The sequence below is a fragment of the Oryctolagus cuniculus genome, chromosome 17 (assembly GCF_964237555.1).
Source record: "Oryctolagus cuniculus chromosome 17, mOryCun1.1, whole genome shotgun sequence".
In the NCBI taxonomy this organism is placed as follows: Eukaryota; Metazoa; Chordata; class Mammalia; order Lagomorpha; family Leporidae; genus Oryctolagus; species Oryctolagus cuniculus.
The window spans coordinates 4994974-5016748 of NC_091448.1; the positions used below are offsets into that span (position 1 = coordinate 4994974).

At 65.4% G+C, this 21775-nt stretch overlaps 1 protein-coding gene across 1 annotated transcript in view; it reads right to left on the minus strand.

Moving 5' to 3' along the window:
* Positions 1 to 15999, minus strand: part of MYO15B (myosin XVB) — a 29123-nt gene extending 13124 nt beyond the window's left edge. The window contains exons 1-25 of the mRNA XM_070060895.1: positions 14189 to 15999; positions 13944 to 14007; positions 13679 to 13788; positions 13457 to 13531; positions 13075 to 13171; positions 12757 to 12860; positions 12588 to 12651; positions 12351 to 12464; positions 12106 to 12267; positions 11486 to 11599; positions 11328 to 11386; positions 11121 to 11253; positions 10170 to 10265; positions 9791 to 9922; positions 7848 to 7973; positions 7125 to 7202; positions 6835 to 6950; positions 6700 to 6745; positions 6491 to 6615; positions 5598 to 5715; positions 5243 to 5406; positions 2138 to 2237; positions 1551 to 1607; positions 866 to 923; positions 567 to 697 (exon numbers count right to left, since the gene is read on the minus strand). Of these exons, the coding sequence (XP_069916996.1) occupies positions 567 to 697; positions 866 to 923; positions 1551 to 1607; positions 2138 to 2237; positions 5243 to 5406; positions 5598 to 5715; positions 6491 to 6615; positions 6700 to 6745; positions 6835 to 6950; positions 7125 to 7202; positions 7848 to 7973; positions 9791 to 9922; positions 10170 to 10265; positions 11121 to 11253; positions 11328 to 11386; positions 11486 to 11599; positions 12106 to 12267; positions 12351 to 12464; positions 12588 to 12651; positions 12757 to 12860; positions 13075 to 13171; positions 13457 to 13531; positions 13679 to 13788; positions 13944 to 14007; positions 14189 to 15999 (4254 nt within the window). The remainder of the gene's footprint in view (positions 1 to 566; positions 698 to 865; positions 924 to 1550; positions 1608 to 2137; positions 2238 to 5242; positions 5407 to 5597; positions 5716 to 6490; positions 6616 to 6699; positions 6746 to 6834; positions 6951 to 7124; positions 7203 to 7847; positions 7974 to 9790; positions 9923 to 10169; positions 10266 to 11120; positions 11254 to 11327; positions 11387 to 11485; positions 11600 to 12105; positions 12268 to 12350; positions 12465 to 12587; positions 12652 to 12756; positions 12861 to 13074; positions 13172 to 13456; positions 13532 to 13678; positions 13789 to 13943; positions 14008 to 14188) is intronic.
* Positions 16000 to 21775: the final 5776 nt, after the last annotated feature.

The following is a 21775-nucleotide window of genomic DNA, read 5'->3' on the forward strand; positions in this document are numbered from 1 at the left end:
GAAGGGCAATACCACGGGCAAGATAAACCTGTGCCCAGGGGCCGGCGCTGTGGCGCAGCAGGAAAAGCCACCGCCTGCAGTGCCAGCATCCCATGGGGCGCCAGTTCAAGTCCCGGCTGCTCCACTTCCGATCCAGCTCTCTGTTGTGGCCTGGGAGGGCAGTAGAAGATGGCCCAAGTGCTTGGGCCCCTGCACCCGCGTGGGAGACCCAGAAGACGCTCCTGGCTCCTGGCTTTGGATCAGCGCAGCTCTGGCAGTTGAGGCCAACTGGGGACTGAACCAGTGAATGGAAGAACTGCCCCCCTGCCTCTTCTCTCTGTGTAACTCTTTCAAATAAACAAATAAATCTTGAAGAAAAAAAAAAAAAAAAACCCTGTGGGTGGAAAGAACCCTGGGTGTTGAAGCTTTTCCGCTTCACAGGAATGTTCCCAGCAATACAGCCGTGTCCACCAGCCACTGACCGGCCAGAGAGGAGGCGGGGTGGAGGACGGCAGGGGGCACCTGTCTGCCCGGCAGGTGCTAAGGGCTGGGAGGGGCGGGGCCGGCGGGGAGAGGCCGGGACCCACCTGAAAACTGGTGGCGATGAAGCTGGAGAAGGGGAACTGGTCGATGTCCGGCGGGAGGGCCAGGCGGGGCCGGGCAGGGACTTCAGGCGGCAGGCACTCCGTGATGCTCCCGGCCAGGCCGGCCAGGTGGCCTGGGAGGGAACACCGGGAGGCAGCCAGTCACGCCCCACCTCCACCCCGCGCCCCTGGTTCACAGGCAGTGGGGCGGGAGCTGGGGGGCCAGAAGCATCAGAGAGTGGGACCACGGGACAGACCCCCCCACGGGGAAGGGGGCAGGCAAGAGGACACCCGTGACTCACCTTTCGCTGTCCTCAGGGTGGCGGCCAGCTCAGCCGGGATCTCCAGCCGCCCTAGCTCCTGGCAGAGACAGAACAAGTCACTCCGGGGTGAGGGGAGGGGGCCCAGGGCCCCAGTGTCCCCTCGGCCCTGGGATGATACACATCCCCGTGGAGACCAAGAGCTCCAGGGCCCGCCATGACACAGTGAGTTAAGCTGCCACTTGCAACACGGAGTCCCATCTGCTTCCGATCTAGCTCCCTGCTAATGCACCTGGGGAAGCAGTGGAGGACGGCCCAAGTGCTGGGGCCCCCGCGCCCATGTGGGACACCCAGATGGGGTTCCAGGGTCCTGGCTTTGGCCTGGCCCAGCCCCGGCTGTTGAGGCCATCTGGGGAGTGAACCAGCGGATAGACGATCTCTTTTTCTCCTTCCCCCAACCCCATAACTCTGCCTTTCAATTAAATAAAAAGATCTGGAGGAAAGATAAAAAAAAAAGACCAAGGGCTCCGATCCGGGACGCTCAAACCAGCGGAGCCCCATGAGCTGTCAGAGGGTGGCCCGAGCCGTGGAGGTCCAAGGGCAGGCAGTCTCAGCGGCGCCGTGACGGCCAGAACCCACAGCGGCCCCCACTCCCCCAGACCACGCCAGCCTCAGTGGGCTCATAACGACCACTGGCCTCGCCCCCCGCGGCTTCCAGGCCACCTACCTCGCTCAGCATTTCCCCAGAGTCCTGGCCGCTGTGCCGGCCACTCCAGTGTCCAAGCTGTGGGGAGAGGCAGGAAGAGCTAACACCCAGGGAGTCACCGGGAGTCTCCCCTGGCTCCTCCCCAGCCCACTCGGCCCCTCCTGCGCCAAGACGCCCTGTGTGCTCGGGGCTCCGGGCCGCGCCGCCCGCCCGGCGTCACTGCCGGTCTGCCAGGGCTGGGAGAAAGGAAGGAATGGTCCCAGGGCCCAAAGTCCAGCCAGGGAGGGGCAGAGAGGGGCGCAGTGCACGGGCACTGACCTTTGAGCCGCTTTATGGCCCACAAATTGGAGTCACCAGGCAAGGGAGGGGAGAGCAGAAGGGGCCCTGGGAGGCTGGAGGGGGTGGGAGGGAGCCCCGGGCCTGGGGGGCGAGGGCAGGACGAGGGGAGACTGTGACTTCCTGGCGCAGCAGCCTCCTCCGGCTGGTGAGGGAGCCAGGCCCTGGAGGTCTCCGGCTGTGGGGACGCAGCCATCGTGGCCAGCCCAGGCTGCCTGGCCTCTTCCCTGAGACCCCCGCCCCGTCCCGCGGCCCATCCGACAGCCCTGCACCTGCAGCCTCTGGCGTCTCCGTCTCCGGAGCAGGGGCCGCGCCAGCAGCAGGAGGGAGTGCAGGCGTCCCAGGGCTGCCCGCCGCCGCAGGTAGCGCTTCCTGGAGGCGGGGGAGCAGAGGGACCCAACTCACACCTCCTGCCCGGGACCCCAAGCCCACACAGAGCCCTGTGCCTGGAGGAAGCAGCGGGAAGGGAAGCCGAGGAGCTGCAGAGGCCGAAGGGGCCGACCGCTGGGCGCGGGGGCTGCGGCCTGGGCTTGGCCGTGTCACCTGCTGGGTCTTCTCGCCACCTGTGGGCTGACGGTGGCTGCAACACGCGGCTCGCGATGAGATGAAATGGATGGGCAGACAGAGGGACTGAGGATTCTGGGGTATTTCTGCTATCTTCAAAGGGCGACTTATGTATTCAAAAGGCGGAGCATCAAAGAGAGGCATGGGGGGAACACAGGCAGGGCCACCTGGGGGCGGGCGGCCGTGGGGGCTGCGTCCTCGACCTGCGGGGTCCGGGGCTGCCCCCAGCCAACAGCGTCAGAACTGAACGCAAGGACACCCAGCTGGCGTCCACCACTGAACCGAGGGGTCGCTTGCTGTGGGGAACCCCCGCTCCTTTCGGGGTCCCAGCAGCGGTCTGTGTTGACTGCGGAGTGAAAGCAGAGAAAACACAGTGGGTTTTCCTGACGTAGCGGAGAGAGCGTGAGCCAGGTTGGTTAGCGCTACGAAATGGGATGTGACGCCGGCATCCCATAGCCAAGCCCTGGTTGAAAACCCCGGCTGCTCCACTTCCAGTCCAGCTCCCTGCTAATGCGCCTGGGAAAGCAGACGTGACTGGGCCCCTGCCACCCAAGCGGGAGGCCTGGATGGAGTTCCAGGCTCTTGACTTTGGGCTGACCCAACCCCAGTGCTTGCAGTCATTTGGGGAGTGAATTAGTGGGTGGAACATTTCTCTCCTTCTCTGTAACTTTCTTTCCAATAAATAATTATAAAAAAAAAAAAAACAACCTAAGATAGCACTTCACACCCACAAGGATTGCTGCCTTTTAAAAACCAGAAAATAAGTATTGTCCAGGACGTAGACAAGTTAGGGCCATGCACACTGCAGCAACAACATACACAGTGCGGCCGTTGCAGGAAACGGGGTGGCGAGCCCTCAAACTGCTCAACTCAGACCTACGGTACAGCCCGGCCACTCCACTCCCAAGAATCGACCCCAAAGATTCGGAAAGAAAAACTGGAGGGGCCGGCGCCGTGGCGTAGTGGGTAAAGCTGCCGCCTGCAGTGCCGGTATCCCATATGGGCACCGCTTCAAGCCCTGGCTGCTCCACTTCTGATCCAGCTCTCTGCTGTGGCCTGGGAAAGCAGTAGAAGACGGCCCAAGTCCTTGGGCCCCTGCACCCACAGGGGAGATACGGAAGAAGCTCCTGGCTCCTGGCTTCGGATCGGCACAGCTCCGGCCTTTGCCGCCAATTGGAGAGTGAACCAGCTGATGGAAGACCTCTCTCTGTGTCTCTCTCTCCCTCTCTGCCTCTCCTTCTCTCTCTGTGTAATGCTGACTTTCAAATAAATAAACACTATAAAACAAGAAAAACTGGAATAGATCCTGGGACAGACCCCGTTTCCCTGCAGCCTGGTTCATAAAGAAGGTCCATCAATGGTGAGTGGTTCGATACACGTGCTCTGGCCACGGTGGAACACTACGGAGCCGGAAAGAAGGCAACTCTGAAATTCCGACACACGCCACGGTGCGGACGAAGGCTGAAATCTGACGCTCAGTGAAACAAGCCAGACGCAACTGGAAATGCGTGAGTCATGTCCACAGGATGTCTACGACAAGGGTGGGCGTTCAGCCCACGTCGCATATTCCAGTGCCCAGGTTCGAGTCCAGGCTCCACTCCTGATTCCAAGTCCCTGCTAATGGGAATCCTGGGAGGCAGCAGGGACGGCTCAAGTCATTGGGTCCCTGCCACCCACACGGGAGACCCCGACCGAGCTCCCGGCTCCCGACTCTGCAGGCATTCGGTGAGGTGACCAGCGGCTTGGAGAACCCTGTGTCTTCTGCCTTTCAAAATAATGAGGTAAATACATCCAGAACCGCAGAGAGTATATGGGAGGTTGCCAGCGACGGCGGAGAGGGGACGGGAGTTGTTGCTCAATGGTGCAGAGCTTGCTGTGTGATGACAGCACTCGAAATAGCAGCAGCCAGTGTCTGTCTGCCCGGTGCTCTGTACCCTGGCACTGACGTCACTCAGGTCTTGGCCGCACGAGCCCCAGGGGCGGGTTCAGCACCTGAGCCTGACTCCGAAGCACCCTGCATCAACAGGGCGTCACCCAGGGGAACGGAGCAGGTGGCAGCCACAGCAGCTGGGTGCCCCAGGGAAGACAGGCCGTGAGCTCGGAGAGGCGCTGACGAGGTGAGAAGGGGGAGGTAGCATCTCAGGACCAAGAAATCTCAAGTAGCCAGAGTGGAAAATCCGGCCTACATCAAGGCCCGAGAGGCAGGCAGGGCCTTATACAACCTGATTCGTGCTTTTACAAGATCATTCCTGGGCTGGTGCTGTGGCATAGCGGGTAAAGCCACCGCCCGCAGTGCCGGCCTCCCATATGGGTACTGGTTGGAGTCCGGCTGCTCCACTTCCAACCCAGCTGTCTGCTGTGGCCTGGAAAAGCAGTGGAGGATGGCCCAAGTGCTTGGGCCCCTGCTCCCACATGGGAGACCAGGAGGAAGCTCTTGGCTCCTGGCTTCAGAGAGGCCCAGCTCTGGCCGTTGTGGCCATTTGAGGAGTAAACCAGAGGATGGAAGACCTCTCCCTCTCTCTCTCTCCCTGTCTCTCTCTGTAACTCTGCCTCTGTCTCACAAATAAATAAATCTTTAAATAATACAAAAACAGCCAAAGGTTAGGGCTAGGTTCAGCGGCCCCTGCAGGTAATGAGCTGCCCGTGCCAGGGGAGAATGCAAGTACAGGCTGCACAGGTGTGGGTGGACTTCCAGCAAGGAGAGGCCAGTGCTGACGGGGCGGCGCAGGGGCGGGTGGACTTGCCTTGGGACCCCACCGTGAGGAGGGGCCTCACCCCACCCACTTCAGCCCTCGGCGCCAGCGCCCACAGACCTGCCCTGGAGCCCACGCACGCAAGCCTGCGTCCGGAGCAGGAGGCGGAGCCGCTGGCGGGACACGCAGGCACGGAGTCTGCGGCGCAGGGCGTGCAGGGCCTGGGAGCGCCGCTGGGTCCTGAGACGCTGCAGCAGCTGCCAGCCCTCCTCCTGCAGCAGAACCTGCGGGGGTGGGGAGGGGGGGCAGGCGTGGGGGCCCTGCTCCGCTCAGGCCTCAGCACCTCCCGCCAGGCGAGCGGCCTCTTCAGGGGAGCCCGGGCGCCTGCCGCCCACCTCCCCAGCCCCAGGGAGGACCGGTGAGTCTGGGTTTGTCCCTGCTTGTCCCTCTCCCTCCCCTGCACACACACACACACCTGGGTGGTTCCGAGGTGACAGAGCTGGGACTCGGCCCCCAGCACCTGGCTCAGGATGGTGCCACACCTCTCCCGGTCAGGGGCTTCCTCCTGCCCCCAGGTCCCCAGGGCCCGGAACCTGCCACACGGACAGCCAGCGACTGGGAGGACTTCCTTTCACACTTGCTGGCTGGTGCCCTCGGGCTCTGCACAGTCTCTGGGTCATTCAAAGCCTGGCACGGCACTGGGACCTGGCAGTGTGCTCTCAGGTGTGGGGGGGGGGACACAGAGAGGGCACAGGGCTCCTCCCCCGCCCCCAGCCCCAGGCCGGCACCCCCAGCACGGTGGCTGGCCCGTGTGCCGGGGAGGAAGCTGGAGACTACAGAGCAGCAGAGAGCGGATCATTTGCAAACAGCCCCGGTGAGCGCGGGGGGGGGGGGGGGGGGGCAGCACCTGCGGCTCCCCCCACCCAGCACACACACACCCTCCCCCCAGCCTCAGGGCTCAGGGCTTCCGGGAGAAGGCGGCCCCTAAGTCAGTGAGTTTCTGGAAGGCGAGGACAGAGCCTCCCCCCCCCCCCCCGCGGCGCTTCTCGGCATCAGGTTCACCGACACCTGCCTCCGGCTCCGCCCTCTGCCAGGCTGTGCTCATGGCCAAGACCATCACAGGCAAAGGGGGCTCCAGCGCCTTGCGCCCCTGGTGGCTGCCAGCCCAGAGTGGCTAAGCCCTGAGAAGAGGTGGCTCCCCCTGCCTGCAGGGCGGGCGTGGCCCCACGTCCTGACAGCCCTAGGCGGGCGTGTGTGCAAGGGGGCAGAGTGGGAAAGGTTGGAGGGGGATGTTGGGCCTGGGGGCCGTCTCCTCCTAGGGGCTCCTCCCTCACTCCAGGACCCTTCCCCGTCAGGCCCGGGCCCTACCTGGCCAGGAAGACCTGGAAGGGCACCCGCACGGGGAAGTGGGCGCTGCGGGTGCCCACGGCCTCCAGGACGGCCGCCTGGCGCAGCTGCTCTGCCACATGGCACACATCAAAGAGGCCCGGGATCTGTGGCAGAAGACAGAGCTGCAGGGAGGGGCCGGGGAGGGGGGCCTGGGGCAGGAGGGCACGGGCCAGATGCGCGGGGCTCACCTTTCCGGGGTTGGGGTCGAGGCACTGGACGACATAGATGTGGCTCCTGTGAGCGGAAGTGGGGGTCACTAGGCATAGGCCACCCCTCCCCCGTCCCATCCCAGACGCCTGGAAGTGGGGGTGGGCTGTTCTCACCTGCCCAGCTCAGCCAGCAGGGTCCCCAGGGACTGGCGGAAGCGGGAGGCCAGCGTGGGTTTGCCTGCTCCGCCCTCCGCCTGGGGCTCCGCTTCCTGGAAGAGGCTGCCCACCAGCTGTGGCAGAGAGGGGACTCAGCCCATCCCCGCCCCACTGCCCTGAGGAGCCAGGGGGCCAGCCCACCACCCGAGGTGCCAGGGGCCTGGGCGGCAGCCGCTGGGCTGCGGGGTACACAGGAGGAGAGAAGGGGCACGGAGTGTGCGGGTGGGGCCCGGGGGCTGCCCCGGCACCTGCAGCTGGCTGCGGGCGAGGACGTCCCTCACGGCCGGGTCCAGGTGGTCCCGGTTTCTGTGTAGAAATTTGTGAACCTGTGGGAGCGGACGGGGAGGGCGGGGAGCCACACGAAGGCTGGCGCGGGCCCGGCGCGGTGTCCCATAACCCGGCCTCCCCAGTGGGTGATTTAGACATCTGCCCGGCGGCGTATGCGGCCCCGGTTCTGCTGCTGCCTTGGCTGCGCTGCGTCCATCCCCGGCCGATGCCACACTCTCTTCTTGCCCGGCTTTACGACCTCATTCGCTTCGCTTTCTCCATCTTTTTGCTGATTTCTCTCCAACTCCTCGGGTCTCTTTTCTGGGCAACTCCTGGGTAGTTTGCCACCTCCTCCAGGGAGCCCTGCTTGACTCTCCCCACCTCAGATGCCCGCCCCCCACCTTCCCTTCATCCCAGGTCCCCCAGGAATGCTCCTGCTTCGCGCCAGTGAGTCAGCAGAGGCCCGGAGGCCGGGGCACCTGCCGGGTTCTCAGGGGCAGCTGGCGCGCTGTGCTCTGGCCTCTTGGTCTGGACGCTGTCCCATGATTCTCAGCCAGAACCAGTGCTTCAAGCTCACACCTGGGTGGGCTGGCGGGGCCTCTCCTCCCCTGCCTTCTCCCTCGCTTGGTGACTCGGCTCAGGAGGGGACACCGGGGTCACGCAGCCTCCCGGGCCCACCCCGGCGTCCACCTGAGGCCAGTTACCTGGTAGGTGACACTCCCGGCGTGATGGCGCACGGTGAAGACGGGCAGAGGCAGCTGGGGCTTGGCGTAGCCGGGGTGACTGCTGTGGTGGTAGTGGCACTTCTGGAGGAAGGTGTGGTCCGTGGCCTGCGGGAGGGAGAGAGGGGCCCCCAAGCCCTCGCACAGGCCACTCCTGGCCCGCACTGCGCCCCCGCCCCGACCCCAGCACCAGGAATCCTGGGGTGTGTGGAGTTGCTCCTCCAAACCTCATCCTCAGATGGGCACAGTCACATAAGTCTGAGTCTCCTTAAGGATGTGCTCCCTGGGGGCCGGCACTGTGGCATAGTGGGTTAAGCCACTTGCAGCATCGGCATCCCATATGGGCGCCGGTTCGAGTCCCGGCTGCTCCACTTCTGATCCCGCTCTCTGCTGTGGCCTGGGAGCAGCAGAAGATGCCCAAGTGCTTGGCCCCTGCACCCGTGTGGGAGACCTGGAAGAAGCTCCTGGCTCCCAGCTTCTCCTGTGCCAGCCCTGGCTGTAGCAGGCCTCTGGGGAGTGAATGAGCAGGCTCTCTGTCTCTCTCTCTGTTTCTCTCTGCCTTTCAAATAAATAAAAATAACCAACAAACAAACACCACAGGCCTAAAGTGATGTCACTGAGCCCTAGAAAACCTGCTGGGCGATTCCAGAAGTGGCCCTGGGACTTGGAAGACGCCCGTGACACGTTTTACCGACACTTGACGTGGCGAGCCGGGAAGAGCAGTCCTCCACGAGCTGACCCGCTCTGTTAGGAGCCAGGGACTGCAAGTGTCTCAGTGAGAATAAACGAGTGTTATCCACCTGCTGCTTCACTCCCCAGACGCCCGGGCCAGGGCAGAGCCAGGTGCCGGGAACTCCATCCAGTTAACACTGTGTGTGTGTGTGTGTGTGTGTGTGTGTGTGTGTGTGTCTTAACAGGCAGAGTGGACAGTGAGAGAGAGAGACAGAGAGAAAGGTCTTCCCTTTGCCGTTGGTTCACCCTCCAATGGCTGCCATGGCTGGCGCACTGCGGCCGGCGCACCACGCTGATCCGATGGCAGGAGCCAGGTGCTTCTCCTGGTCTCCCATGGGGTGCAGGGCCCAAGCACTTGGGCCATCCTCCACTGCCTTCCCAGGCCACAGCAGAGAGCTGGCCTGGAAGAGGGGCAACCGGGACAGAATCCGGCGCCCTGACCGGGACTAGAACCCGGTGTGCCGGCGCCACTAGGTGGAGGATTAGCCTATTGAGCCATGGCGCTGGCCACTTACTGTGGGTTTAAGGGGGCGAGGGACCAGGTCTATTTTCGCTCACTTTTATCCTTAGCACAGTCCTGGCACACAGGCTCATTCATTCACTCATTCATTCATTCTTCAGTGAACCCGTCCATGGAGCCAGTCTGCTCGGAGCTCCATCGGTAAAGAAAGGGTAGAGGACGGCTGGCACGGCCACTGCACACACACACCTGGCTGAACCTGGAAGCCGGGGCAAGGCTGGGGAGCTACTCAGGAAGAGGCCGCTAGAGGGCGCCGCTGAGGCGGAGCCGGGCGTTATTTAGGAAGACACCACAAGAGGGCAGTCAAAAAGAATGTGTAGATTCGATGCACCGCAGCCCGAGTATGCCCCCTACCGGTAGAGACCTGTGTGGCAGCCACTTGCGCGTGGGTCTTCTGAGCCTTGGCCAGTCCCCCCCACCCTACGCATCTGGCTCCTGTCTCCTTCTGGGGCAGGAACGCCAGGAAGTTAAGAGCCGGGAATCGGGCTCAAGTTCACCCAGAGACAAGATCTGAGCCCGGCTGCTGTCTTCCAAGGTTGTCCTGAAGGACGGTGGGCGGGTCTTTGAACCCCATGACCTTGCTGTCCTCCGGCAGGCCTTGCCGGCTACCCAGGACCTCCACGCCCTGTCCCAGACACCAGGGGGAGGCTGGGTCACAGCCGCTGGCCCTCACCTGGGACAGCCACGTCTGGGCGTCCAGGACAGTCAGGAGGCTGTGGGGCTGGCCCACCAGGAGGTCCACGCAGGACTCCCTTGGTGGCTGAGCGACGGGCACCCACGGCAGCAGCTCCCGCTGACACTCCTCCTGCAGAGAGTGGGCATTGGGGCCCATCTGTGGGGGTCCTCATGGAGCTGGGGGGGGCAGGGGGGCAGGGCGACTCCCCCTGGATGGGTAAGTTGAGGCTCAAAGGACTGAGAAACCCCATGGGGAGAGGGCCTCAGGGCAGAGCCCTGGGTTCCTTCCTCTCCCCTTTAGTGAGGATGGCCTTGGGGACTGCCGGCGGGCAGTGCTGGGGGTCCCCTGCCCTGTGCACGCCCAGCCCCCCCCCCACCTCCTCCTGGGCCAGCAGCTTCCGGCTGGAGAAGAGCTGCAGGCGCTCGCTGGCCAGGTTGTTGCACAGCTGTTCCAGGCCGTTCACCCGCAGGGCCTGGGGACACGCAAGCAGTGAGGCAGGGCACACGGGCCGGGGGCGCGCGGGCCGGGGGCACGGGCGGGGGGCTGCACACAGGGCTGATCCTGCCGTCAACTGTGCACCAGGGCTCCCTGCCCCGCCCCCGTCTCTGCTTCAGCACGGCTGTGCGGCTCCAGGCCTTGGTCACCGCCATCCCGGGTCCTGGAAGTCCCTTCTCCTCCTACCTACCCCACTGGCTATCAGAATCCCACAACTTCCTAAGCAGAGCGCCAGGCTGCCACCTCCAAGAAGCCTTCCGGCATTGCTCCAGTGGGATCACTCGTGCTCTGGGCACCCTCAGCACTTCACACCCCAGAGAGTGGACGGCGGGAGCCGAGGCAGGCAGCGCAGACACAGGGCGTCCAGGGACCCAGGCGGGGCCGCCTCTTCTCCCTGTAGCCCCCTCCCCTACACCCTGAGGGCCAGGATCTTCCGGAATGGCCCACGCTGGCGGCCCCGTGAGTCTCTGTGCGGCCGGGGACCAGGGAAGGAAGTGGAGGCTGTGCGTGGAAATGAACTTGGGTGAGAGGCGAGAGGACCCTCCCCGCAAAGACGTGCAGCTGGAGACGGCGGCAACAAACCCCAAGTCCTCCCACAGCCCAGCTCCTCGGCCGACTCCGAAGCCCTGGAGCTGGGTCCCCCCCCCCCCCCCCCCCCCGCTTTCCTCCCGGCCTCTGCCACCTGCCCCGGCCCCTCCACACCCAGCTCCAGGCCAGGCGGCAGAGGGCTCGTGAGCGCCCCCTGCAGGGAGAGCGGGAACTGCTGGTGTTCCCAGAAACACAGCAGGAGGAGGCAGGCACCCACTACCCAGGCTGCACTCCAGGGGGTGACCTCAAAGCCATAGGCGTCCACGACAGTGATGGTGCGCAGGCGGCCTCTGTCCCCGGGGGCTGCCAGCCACGCATTCACCCTCCGCAGCAGCCAGCGGAAGAGCCGCGAGTACAGGTCCTTGGCCAGGGCGTCCCTGCGGGCACGGTCAGTGAGCCACGCGGCGCACAGCACCAGGCCGGGCTCCACATCCCTCCTGCCCCAGGGCACCTGGCCTCCATGGCGCTTTCCACGGGCAGGGATCTTGAGACCTGGCCGTAGGCTGTTTCCTGGAGGCCAGAGAAGGTGCCGGTGTGTGCCCGGCCTGCAGGTGGTCCAAGCCCTGCCCCTGCTCCCCCTCCTGCCCCCAGCCAGGACCTGCAGCTTACCACGACCCTCCTGGTGACAGCCCCCTCCAGGTGCTCTGGCGGCACCTGCAGCAGCCGGGCTGCCGTGTGGATCTCGGCCCAGCTGGCCACAGCGGCCACCTCCTGGGACTCCCTCTGGACACGGCGGGATGGGACAGAGAGGGCTCGGCTGCTGGAGTGGACACGCTCCCCGGGGCAGGGGCAGGGCCTGGCTCTGTCTACCAGCTGCTGCCCTGTCACCCAGCGTATGACAGCACGTGGGGCGACCTGGGCTGGGAAGCACTGGGCTCTGGTCTGAGCGGCGGGTCGGCACCACCAGTGGCCTTGGCAGGTTCCCGTCCCCCAGAGCCTCCACGCTTTGTGGCAGCGCTGTCGCAAGAGCTGAGAGCGTGGATCTACAGGCTCACACGGCGCCGGGCACCCCCCAGCCGCCCACCTAGTGCCACGCACCCTTCTTAGGGGTGGCAGCCGCGAGGCACAGACACCCGGACAAACATCTGCTGGTTTCCCCTGGGGGCGGCCTAGGGCTCTGGGGGCTCCCATGCTCTGGGGTGTGGCTTCCTGGTCACTTGCCCTGATGGAGCAAGGAACCCCCGGCCCCCGCACCTGCACCTCCGGCCCTGCCCACGGCGCGAGCCCACCTCGGAGGAGCAGAAACAGATGTTGCCCAGGTGCAGGGTGGCGGCCAGCACGGCCCAGACGGCGGCCAGCTCCTCGGGGCTCAGGCCCAAAAGCTGCAGGGCCCTGGCCAGCGCTGTGAAGTCTTGGGCGTCCTCCTTGCCCCGAAGCCTGCACGCCCGGCCCTGCAGAGCGCAGTGGGGCTGGGATCACGGGGCCAGCGCCCTCGGCTCTGCTCCCTCCCCAGACCCTGGGCAGGCCCTCTCACCTGGTTGAGGAAGTAGTAGGTTTCCGGTGCCTGCAGGGAAAGCCGCTCCCGGGCCGTGCGGTCCAGCCCTGCCAGCAGCTCATAGAACACATGGAAGCTCCGCTCGGCCTGGGCCTTGGGAAGAAGGACTGGCTTAGGGGGCGCAGGGGCCTGGAGGCTTAGGGCCCCCAGCAGCAGCCCCCCTCTCTCTGCCCTCTCCTTTCTGGGCGCTGGAGGGGGCGGAGAGCAGGCCCTTACCTGAAACGCCACCCGGGAGGTCTCGAGCAGATAGTGTGACACAGACGCGCCCACGACGACCCCGCTGTGGGCACAGGAGACAGAGTGGGGGTGCCGGAAACCCAGGACCCCGACCCAGATCGGGGCAGCCGCCCAGCTTCCCAGTGGCCACCTGGACCCCTTCACTCACTCCTGCAGGCAGAGCCGCAGGACTTGGCCGAAGCGGCTGGCGTTGGCGTTGAGGACGGTCTTGGCGTGGCCGAAGCTGCTGAGCACGGGCAGCACCTGGCTTAGCTGCAAGGTGGGGGCGTCCACGCACTCCTGGGACAGCAGCCCCACCCACCCGTCGGGTGTCCCGGGGGCTTCTCCGTGCCCGACCTAGGGCCCCACCCTCCCGCCCCTGCGGTTGGCCATCCTGAGGCCACAAGACCACCCTCCGCCTTGCTCAGGAAGAGGTTCCCTGGACCCCTCCTGGGTCCCTGGGGACAGCTCCGCCCACAGCCCTCACCTGGGACGCCCTGTCCCTCGTCTGCTCCTGCCCCAGGCCGCTTAGGAACTGTACCATCTTCTTGGCGGCTTCTGTCTTTCCGGAGCCGCTGTGGCCCCTGCAGGGGGGAGGCACTCCAGGTGGGGTGGGGGCCAGCGAGGGCTCCAGGAAGGGCCCGTGGGACTGCCCTACCAAGCCTGGGAAAGTGACAACCCCAGAAACCCGGGATGATGGAGCCAGGGCACAAAGGGCAAACAGAACGTCCCTGAGTGCCGCCTCCCACCACTGCGGCCAGAGCGGCTGCCCAGCAGTGGCCCAGACTCCTCATTTCCCACGCAGCTCTCATGCCCCAACCCCTGGGGGAGGCCCTGTGGGTTCAGCCGGGCAGGGCAGCCACACTCACACCAGGAGGATGCAGGGGTCCTGGCCAGGGTTCTGAGACAGGCGGTAGGCTGCTGCCGCCACGGCAAAGACGTGTCTGGGGGAGGGGCATGAGCGGATGGATGGTCGGGCTCCAGGGCCCCCTGGGAGCAGGCGGGATGTGCCCCCAGGGCCCAGGACCTCAGCCAACGGGACACTTGGGCCCCCGGTCGCCTGGGAGGGGCGCCCAGGGGCAGTCACCTACGGGGCAGTGTTGGGTGTCTTCCTGGGGTGGTAGCTGGCCAGGACCTCAGGTGAGAAGAGAGGCAGGGGCCGGCGGGGGTTCAGAGCCAGCAGCAGGGGCCCCCCAAAGGTCTGCGGAAGAAAGCAGAGGCTCCCATCCAGACGTGCAGGGGGCAAAGTGGGGCCCAGCCCCCCAGAAAGGGCTCACCGCCCAGTGTGTTGGGGGGGAGCCCCCTGTCCCCAGGGAGGGAAAACCCAGCCCCCCCGCCCCCCCAGGCCCCCCGTACGTAGATGCGGCCCAGGTGGAACCTCTTCTTGAGGCACAGAAGCACGGAGCTGTCGCACACCAGCCTGTGGGGACACGGGGGGCGGGGGTGAAGCCGCGCAGTGGGCCCACGCCCCTAGGGGGGACCAGGGGGAGGGGCGTGGGCGCCGCCGGACCCCGCCCTCCCGTGCGGCGAAACACCGTTTGCTGGCTGGGAGGGACTTGTAACGCGGGGTGGGCGGGACGCGAGGCCGGCGCCGCGCTCACCGGAGCCGGGCCAGGTCCTCGGTGTCCTCCAGGCCCTCTGGGCCCTGCCCGAGACTCAGCTCCAGGCTCCTCTCCAGCGCCGCCTCGGCCTCGTCCTCCGGCTCCCACGGCCCCCTGGGCGGCCCGCGGGACCCCGCGCTCCTCTCCCCGCGCAGGCGCGTCTCCAAAGTGAGCCGGGGCAGCAGCGGGTCCGGGCCGAGACCCGGGTCCTGGCGGGGCCCCGCGCCCCGCGCCCAGTGCACCGCAGCCTCGCTGCTGGCGCCGCCCGCGTCGACGGGGGACCCGCTGCGGGGAGTCGAGGCGAGGAGAGAGTCGCGGCGGGGGCCAGTCGCCCCCTCCCCACTGGCCCCCGCAGCCCCTGCGGACGGCCAGTCCTGCCCGCGGTCGGCGTCCCCGGGCGCTTCTGGGCAGCTTCGGCTGCTCGTCGCCTCCCCCGCCCCGTGGATTCTGGGGAACACCACAGCGAACTTGGGGTCCGGAGTCGGGTCCTCGCCGTGGGCCTCCTGTGGGGAGCTCGAGCCGCCGCCGGGGGGCGTCCGGGGCGCCGCCCCCAGCCGCGTGAGACCCGCCAGGCGCAGAGCCAAGCGGCGCCGCAGACCCGGCCCGCGGCTCCGCCCCTCGCCCGGCGGCCGCTGCGACCCCGGACCCTCGCCCGCGGCCCGCGGGAGTCGTCGCCGCAGCCACCGCACGAGGCCCAGAGCTCGCACCACGCGCAGCACCCGCTCCTTGAGGCTGGCGCGGCGCGGACCCGCGGCCTGGGGAGCGGGGCTGGGCGGGGACCTCGCGCGGAGCCTGCGGAGCACCGCGACGGCGGCCAGCGGCGCTGCGACCCCCGGCCGGTCCCCCCGCGCAGCGACCGCCTGGGGCTCGCCCTCCGCCGCCACCTCCTTGCCCTCCCGGCGGTGCTGCGCCCCGGCCGTCGGCTCCTCGGCTCCTGCCGGCTCGGGGTCCTGTGGCCCCGTCTCGGGCTGCGCCCCGTCGTCGCTGGGGTCTTGCGCCGGCCCAGGGGCCCCAGGGGCCCGCGAGCCGCTGGGGACGCACCCGCCGTTGCCCTCCGGGGAGCTGGCGGCCTCCTGGGCCTCAGAGGCCGGGCTCGGCGTTCCCGGGGCGGCCCCGTCCTGGTTGGAGTCGGTGCCTGTCCCGGAATCCCCGCTCGCTCCCTGGGGTCGCGCCCGCGGCCGTCCCTTCCCGCCGCTCCGCTCGTCGCTGCCCGGGCGCTGGCCCGGCTGCGGCCCTAACCCCCGCCCGAGTTGGGCCCCCTCGGAGTCCGTCGGCTCCGACCCAGGCCGCCTCTCCGAGGCCCTGCCTCCCTGGCTGCCGCTGTCCGGGCAGGAGCTGCCGGCGTCCCCGCCCGACGTGTGCCCATCCAGGCTCCGGGTCTCTGGGCGGCCCCGACGGGCAGAAGGTCCCCGCCCGGTGCCTTTCCTCCTGCGGCGGGTGCGCTTGCCTCTCCGCGGCGCTCCTCGGAGGCCATCTTCCTCCTCTTCCTCCACCTCCACCGCCTGGCGCCCCCCACGGCTCTCCCCTGGCCCGCGACCCCGACGCCCGCCGCCTCGCCTGTCCTGCGCTTCTGGGGGCGGCCCACCCGCTGGCCGCCCGCAGCTGCTGTCCCCCTCCTCGGGGGGCGTCCTGTGGCCCCCGGCGGGGTCGGGCTCCTTGGGGGCTCTCGCCTTGCGGGTCTTGCTGCGGCCGGGGCCGCGTCCCCTGCTGGGAGCGCCGTCTGCGCTGGCCGACCCCGACTCCTGCTCCTCCGAGGCTGGCCGCCCGGGTCTCACAGGGCGCTGGCAGGCCTTGCCCTTGTTCCCGTCCATGGGTGGCTCCAAGGGGACGGCTTCGCGACACCCGGGTCCTCTGTCCCTCTGTCCGGCTGCTGCTGCCCCAGCTCTGCTCTGGCAGGTGCAGGCTCAGTCCACCCTCCCCGGGCTACCGCCTTAGGCCTCAGCTTCAATAATGCAGGAGGCCACGGGTCCTGACCCCCTTGGGCAACAATGGAGCTGGGCCGTCTCGGAAAGAGGAGACGCTGCAGCCGCGCGGACAAAGGCCGTGGACAGGGCAACCGCTGCCCAAGCCGCTGCCAACCGCGCCGCCCTGGCCCTGTGCCAGCCGGGGGCCTGGGCTTGGCCGTGTTCCTGCTGGTCTGTGCAGGATGGCGTGTGCAGCTGTCCGGCCTCCTAGTCCCGGGGCTCCAGGACTCTGGGGCCAGCTCGGTGTGGGGACGTGGCAGGCATCCTGGGTTTTGTTAGCTTTCCCTCCCCTTTAAAAGGCAGAGAGCCAGAGAGAGCTCTTCCACCTGCTGGTTCCCTCGCTATGCCCTCAACAGGAACTCAAGTGCCTTAGCCATCGCCTGCCGGCTCCCAGGATGCGCGTGAGCAGGAAGCTGGATTCTGGCCAGAGCTGGGACTGGAACTCAGGCCCTCAGACAGGGGATGTGGGCGGCCGAGCAGCGTGTTAGCTGTGCCGCTCCCCCGCTCCCTAGTTTCTGTTCTTGTCAATTGTGACGTATCATTTACCAAAAGGTGCATAAGAAAGAAACGTGCACCCTGAACCCGTGTAAAACAAACACTGTACGCCCCTTGGTGGCAAGGGCGCATAACCAGACCCTAAGTCCCCAGATGCGCCATGCCTGTCTTCCGTGCTGTTTTGAAAAGGCAATCAGTTTGGGCCGGCGCCGTGGCTCACTAGGCTAATCCTCCACCTTGCGGCGCCGGCACACCGGGTTCTAGTCCCGGTCGGGGCGCCGGATTCTGTCCCGGTTGCCCCTCTTCCAGGCCAGCTCTCTGCTGTGGCCAGGGAGTGCAGTGGAGGAGGGCCCAAGCACTTGGGCCCTGCACCCCATGGGAGACCAGGAGAAGCACCTGGCTCCTGCCATCAGATCAGCGCGGTGTGCCGGCCGCGGCGGCCATTGGAGGGTGAACCAACAGCAAAAAGGAAGACCTTTCTCTCTCTCTGTCTCTCTCTCTCACTGTCCACTCTGCCTGTCTAAAATCACAGGATCAAAGTCTCCATTCCCGACTCGGCTGCTCCATTTCCCTGCAGTAGCTCACTTCTCTGTGTTCGTCCAGGGCTATGCGGAGAGAAGTGCGCATTAGTTCCCTTGTAGTTCACATGCAGGCCTATGTGGCTCACAGGGCTGGGAGGGTGGAGATCAATCTTCCGTTGTTGGTTCACGCCCCAAATGGCCTCAGTGGCCTGGAACTTGGAACACATTGGGTGCAGGGGCACAAGCCCTTGGGCTACATTCTGCTGCCTTCCCAGGAGCTATACAGGGAGCTGGGTGGGGGGGACTCCCAGCACAGCTAAGGGAGGCAGCTCACCGGGCTGCCCCACAACGAAGGCAGGTAATATCCCTTCCTTCCTTTTGCTAACCAGTTGCACATTTTTACACCCTCTCTCATCTTCTGCTTAAATTCCCAAGAACACTGGGACGTAATTTTACCTCTGCATGCACACGGGATCAGTCCTAGGAGCAGAACTGCTGGGTCTGTGGCTCTGTGTTGCGAAGCTTCCCAGAGTTCCACACTCACCAGTGAGAGGAGGCCCCGTGTTCCCACACAGCAGTGATGCGAGGAGTCGCCCAGCGTTTCCCGCGCTCAGCCCTGGGGCGGGCGTTGCGGAGCAGCCGGGGACACCTGCAGCCCGCGTGCAGTGCTGGCTGGAGACCCGGCTGCTCCAGCTCCCTGCTGATGTGCCCAGGACGCAGCGGTGCCTTTCAAATAATTTCTTTTCAAGAAGAATCACGTTGTTCTTCAAGTTCATTTCTCTGTGAAAATAAACCTCTCTCCCCTGTTTGAGAATCACTGTGCTTCCCCGAGATTTTTTTTTTTTTTTTTTTGGACAGGCAGAGTAGATAATGAGAGAGAGACAGAGACAAAGGTCTTTCTTTTCCGTTGGTTCACCCCACAATGGCTGCTGCAGCCGGCGCACCACGCTGACCCGAAGCCAGGAGCAAGGTGCTTCTCCTGGTCTCCCACGTGGTCGCAGGGCCCAGGGACTTGGGCTATCCTCCACTGCCCGGCCCTCGCAGGGCCCAGGGACTTGGGCCACCCTCCACTGCCCGGCCCTCATGGGACACCAGCGTTGCAGGCAGTGGCTTTACCAGCCAGGTCTGTTTCTTGCTGTCACTACTCCGACAGGATTGCTAAGGCTCCTGGCAGGGCCTGGGGCAAGGCAGCTGCTGCAGGGCCAGGCTCTGGGCCCCCAGAATGGAGCCAGGGCTGACCTGCCCCACCATGGACTCCTGTACCCGGCCAGCCACCTTGCTCTGGCCTCTCCTCCCCAGGAGCACCCGCGGCTCCAGAGCAAGGGAGGAAACATTCCAGACGGTAGCGCCTTCCCGGGAATGCTCTCCGCTAGGCCCCGCCTGCCTGACCCCCCTCCCCGCCTCCCTGTGCGTCTGCCGGAACCAGCCCCAGCAGGCACTGCTGTGTGTGTATGGGGGGGAGGTGCTCCTCGTGGCCCAGGGGCCTGGGTCGAGCCTCTGCAGTCTGCCTTCTCAAGGAGCCAGGCTTCGAGGAGGGCGCAGTGGTTCCAAAAGACCACGAGCGCGTGTGTGGTCACCCCAGCCTGCAGTCCCGTGTTGCCCGGGCTCGCCCACCCCACCCGGGTGGTATTCAGAGGTCCCCGGGGAACCAGAACCCCTCGTGAGGTCCTCACACAGTGGATTATCAACTACACAGCGCTGAGAATCACCCACAGCTCCGAGCAGCCACGTAGGCCATCCAGTCAGTGTCATGGAGAATGAAGGCAGCCAGGCGCGGAGGAGTGACCCCTAGGGTCTATTGATAGAAAGGGCGGAGCCAGCAGGGACCTGCAGTGCCGAGAAGGGGTGAGAGCGCCCCCTGCCGGCCCCGACCTGTGCGCCATCGCCATGTGTGGTCTCAGGATCTGAAGTTTCTGTCCACAGTTCCTGGTTTAAAATCCCTCCAGCCCTCCCGCGGCAAGGCCGCCATGGAATCTGAGCGCAGACACAAGACCCTCCCCACTGCAGACGGGCCCTGGTCTAATCCCAGGAAGGACCTCGCTGGCTCCCACGCGGTTCTGTGGCCTCACACCCGTCTCCCCAGCACACCAGAAAACACAGGGTTCATGGAGCTTCCTGGTAGAGGCAGAAGGGGGCTCCGTCCCTGTCCGCTACAGCGTCCTACGTGTCCCGCGTGAGAGTCCGAATAAGCCGACCAAGTGCTTCCCTGCACCCCACGAGCCGCTCCACCAACGTAATGCTCCCCAGGAACAGGGGGAGCCACGTGGGCCCGCAGCCCGCAACTACTCTGTGGGGGACTGAGCCCCCCACCAGTGAGATGTGACGCTGCCCCAGTGTCAGAGCTGGACTGAATTAGGGGCCGCCCAGCCCGCGTTCGCTGCTGCGCGCTCACCGCGGGAGAAACCCTCGCCTTCTTGGGGGTGCCGAAGTCTTCCGTGTGGATTGCTGTGTTGTGAGAGGAGAACCGGTGTGTTCCCCACACGCAGCCTGGGCTCTGCTGAAGAATGGAACAAGCTCCCCGGCTTGCCCGGGACAAACCACACCGACAGCGCAGGGCGCGTGCCCAAGCGCTCGGCTGAGCGCACTGAATTTTTTTTTTTTTTTTTTTTTTTTTGACAGGCAGAGTGGACAGTGAGAGAGAGAGACAGAGAGAGAAAGGTCTTCCTTTTGCCGTTGGTTCACCCTCCAATGGCCACCGCGTCCGGCGCGCTGCCGCCAGCGCACCGTGCTGATCCAATGACAGGAGCCAGGTACTTACCCTGGTCTCCCATGGGGTGCAGGGCCCAAGCACCTGGGCCATCCTCCACTGCACTCCCTGGTCACAGCAGAGAGCTGGCCTGGAAGAGGGGCAACCGGGACAGAATCCGGCGCCCCGAAGGGGACTAGAACCCCGTGTGCCCGTGCCGCAAGGCGGAGGATTAGCCTAGTGAGCCGCAGCACCGGCTGAGCGCACTGAATTCTTGGAAGCACTAGGAAGCAGGCGTTTGTAGGTGACAGCAGGAGGCACCCAGTCAGCACCAGAGCTGGGATCCACCTCGGGCGTCTGGCTGCAGAGGCTCAGCTGGAGAACGGGCGAGGGGAGCAAGCAGGAGCCCCGCGCCGAGGTGGCCCCGTTACCTCGTGGTGGCTTGCGAGCCCTCGTGGCAGTGGCTCAGTGCCCCTCTCCTGCCTCCCGCCTGCTTGGGTGCCCTCCCTGCTTCCTGTTTACCCAGGCTGGGCCGGAAGCTCGCTCATGTCAAGCTTCTCAACCCTCTGGGCCTCAGTCCCCCCCACCCCAAGTGTCCCCTGTCCCCGGGAAGGGGGCGTGACCCTGTTTTGCAGAGGAGGGGCTGGCTCAGGGCGATCAAGCTGGTTAAGGACGCACAGCCACTACAAGAGGACTTAGGGACCCTGGATCCCGCTGCTCTACAGAACACTGGGGGGGGGGGCTTTCCTGCTGGGAATCAGCTGGGACCCGGCCAGCTGACCGCCTCCCTCCTGTCCTGTGATCCTGAACAGCCCGCCTGGCTCATCCCGACACTAGGGGAGAGGCTGCACCCTAAGCCCAGCTTCCCCTCTGCCTCATCTCCGGAGCCCCTCCCTTCCTTTGCCTGGCTCACAGGTGTCATCAACCCTCCCTTGGGGCTGGGAGCCCTCTGCTGATGCCCCCGCCCCCACACCACTCCCTCCCTCTGGTCTCGGGTGTGACTCAGGCTCTCCTTTAAGGGAGGGAGATCCTGTTATCATCCCTTTTTCACAGATACGTTCAACTAAGGCACAGGAGCAAGGTCAGCTACCCAAGGCTGGACCAGCATGGCTTCGAAGCCAAGTGAACATTTCTGTCTCCCACCTTTTGGACGCCCGAGACCCTCAGATCGGAATCTTCAGGTCACAAACCCGGATGCCCACTGTGTGGGGCCCCGGCGCCCATCCCTCTCACCACCCTTCTCCCACCTGCAGAGGCCCTGTTCCACCTGCCATCACCCCCCCCCCCAGCCGGCCCCGCCTCCTGCACGTCATCTTCTAAAGAGGAAGCCGCGCCCTGCCACAGGTGCACAGGCGCACAGGTTAGCTGACGCTTCCAGGCAACGAACTTGAGGCACAGCCCCTCCTTCATGAGTGGGGAGGGAAATCCGGTTTTAAAAAGGCTCCATGGGGCCGGTGTTGTGGCATAATGGGCAAAGCCACCGCCTGAGACACTGGGTGCCGGTTCAAGTCCTGACTTTTCCACTTCCAACCCAGCTCCCTGCTGATGAGCCTGGGAAAGCAGCGGAAGATGGCCCAAGTGTTTGGCCCCTTGCCACCCACATGGGAGACCCAGATGAAGCTCTTGGCTCCTGGCTTTGGTTTGGCCCAGCCCCGAGGGTTGCAGGTATCTGGCGAGTGAACCAGCTTATCAAAGATCTCTTTGTCCCTCTTTCAAATGACTATAATACAACTCTTTAAAGAGGCTTCATGATCTTTCCAGGGGTGCGTGGCATTTTCAGCTTCCTACGACACTCCCACACCAGGAACTCATGGCACTGGCGTCACACCGGTTAGCTTTGGTCTCCTGGCAGGCTACTCCCCGCACTTGCCCCCTTGTGTGAGTCGGTTTAGCCCTCAGGTGTGCGAAGTCCCCTACCACG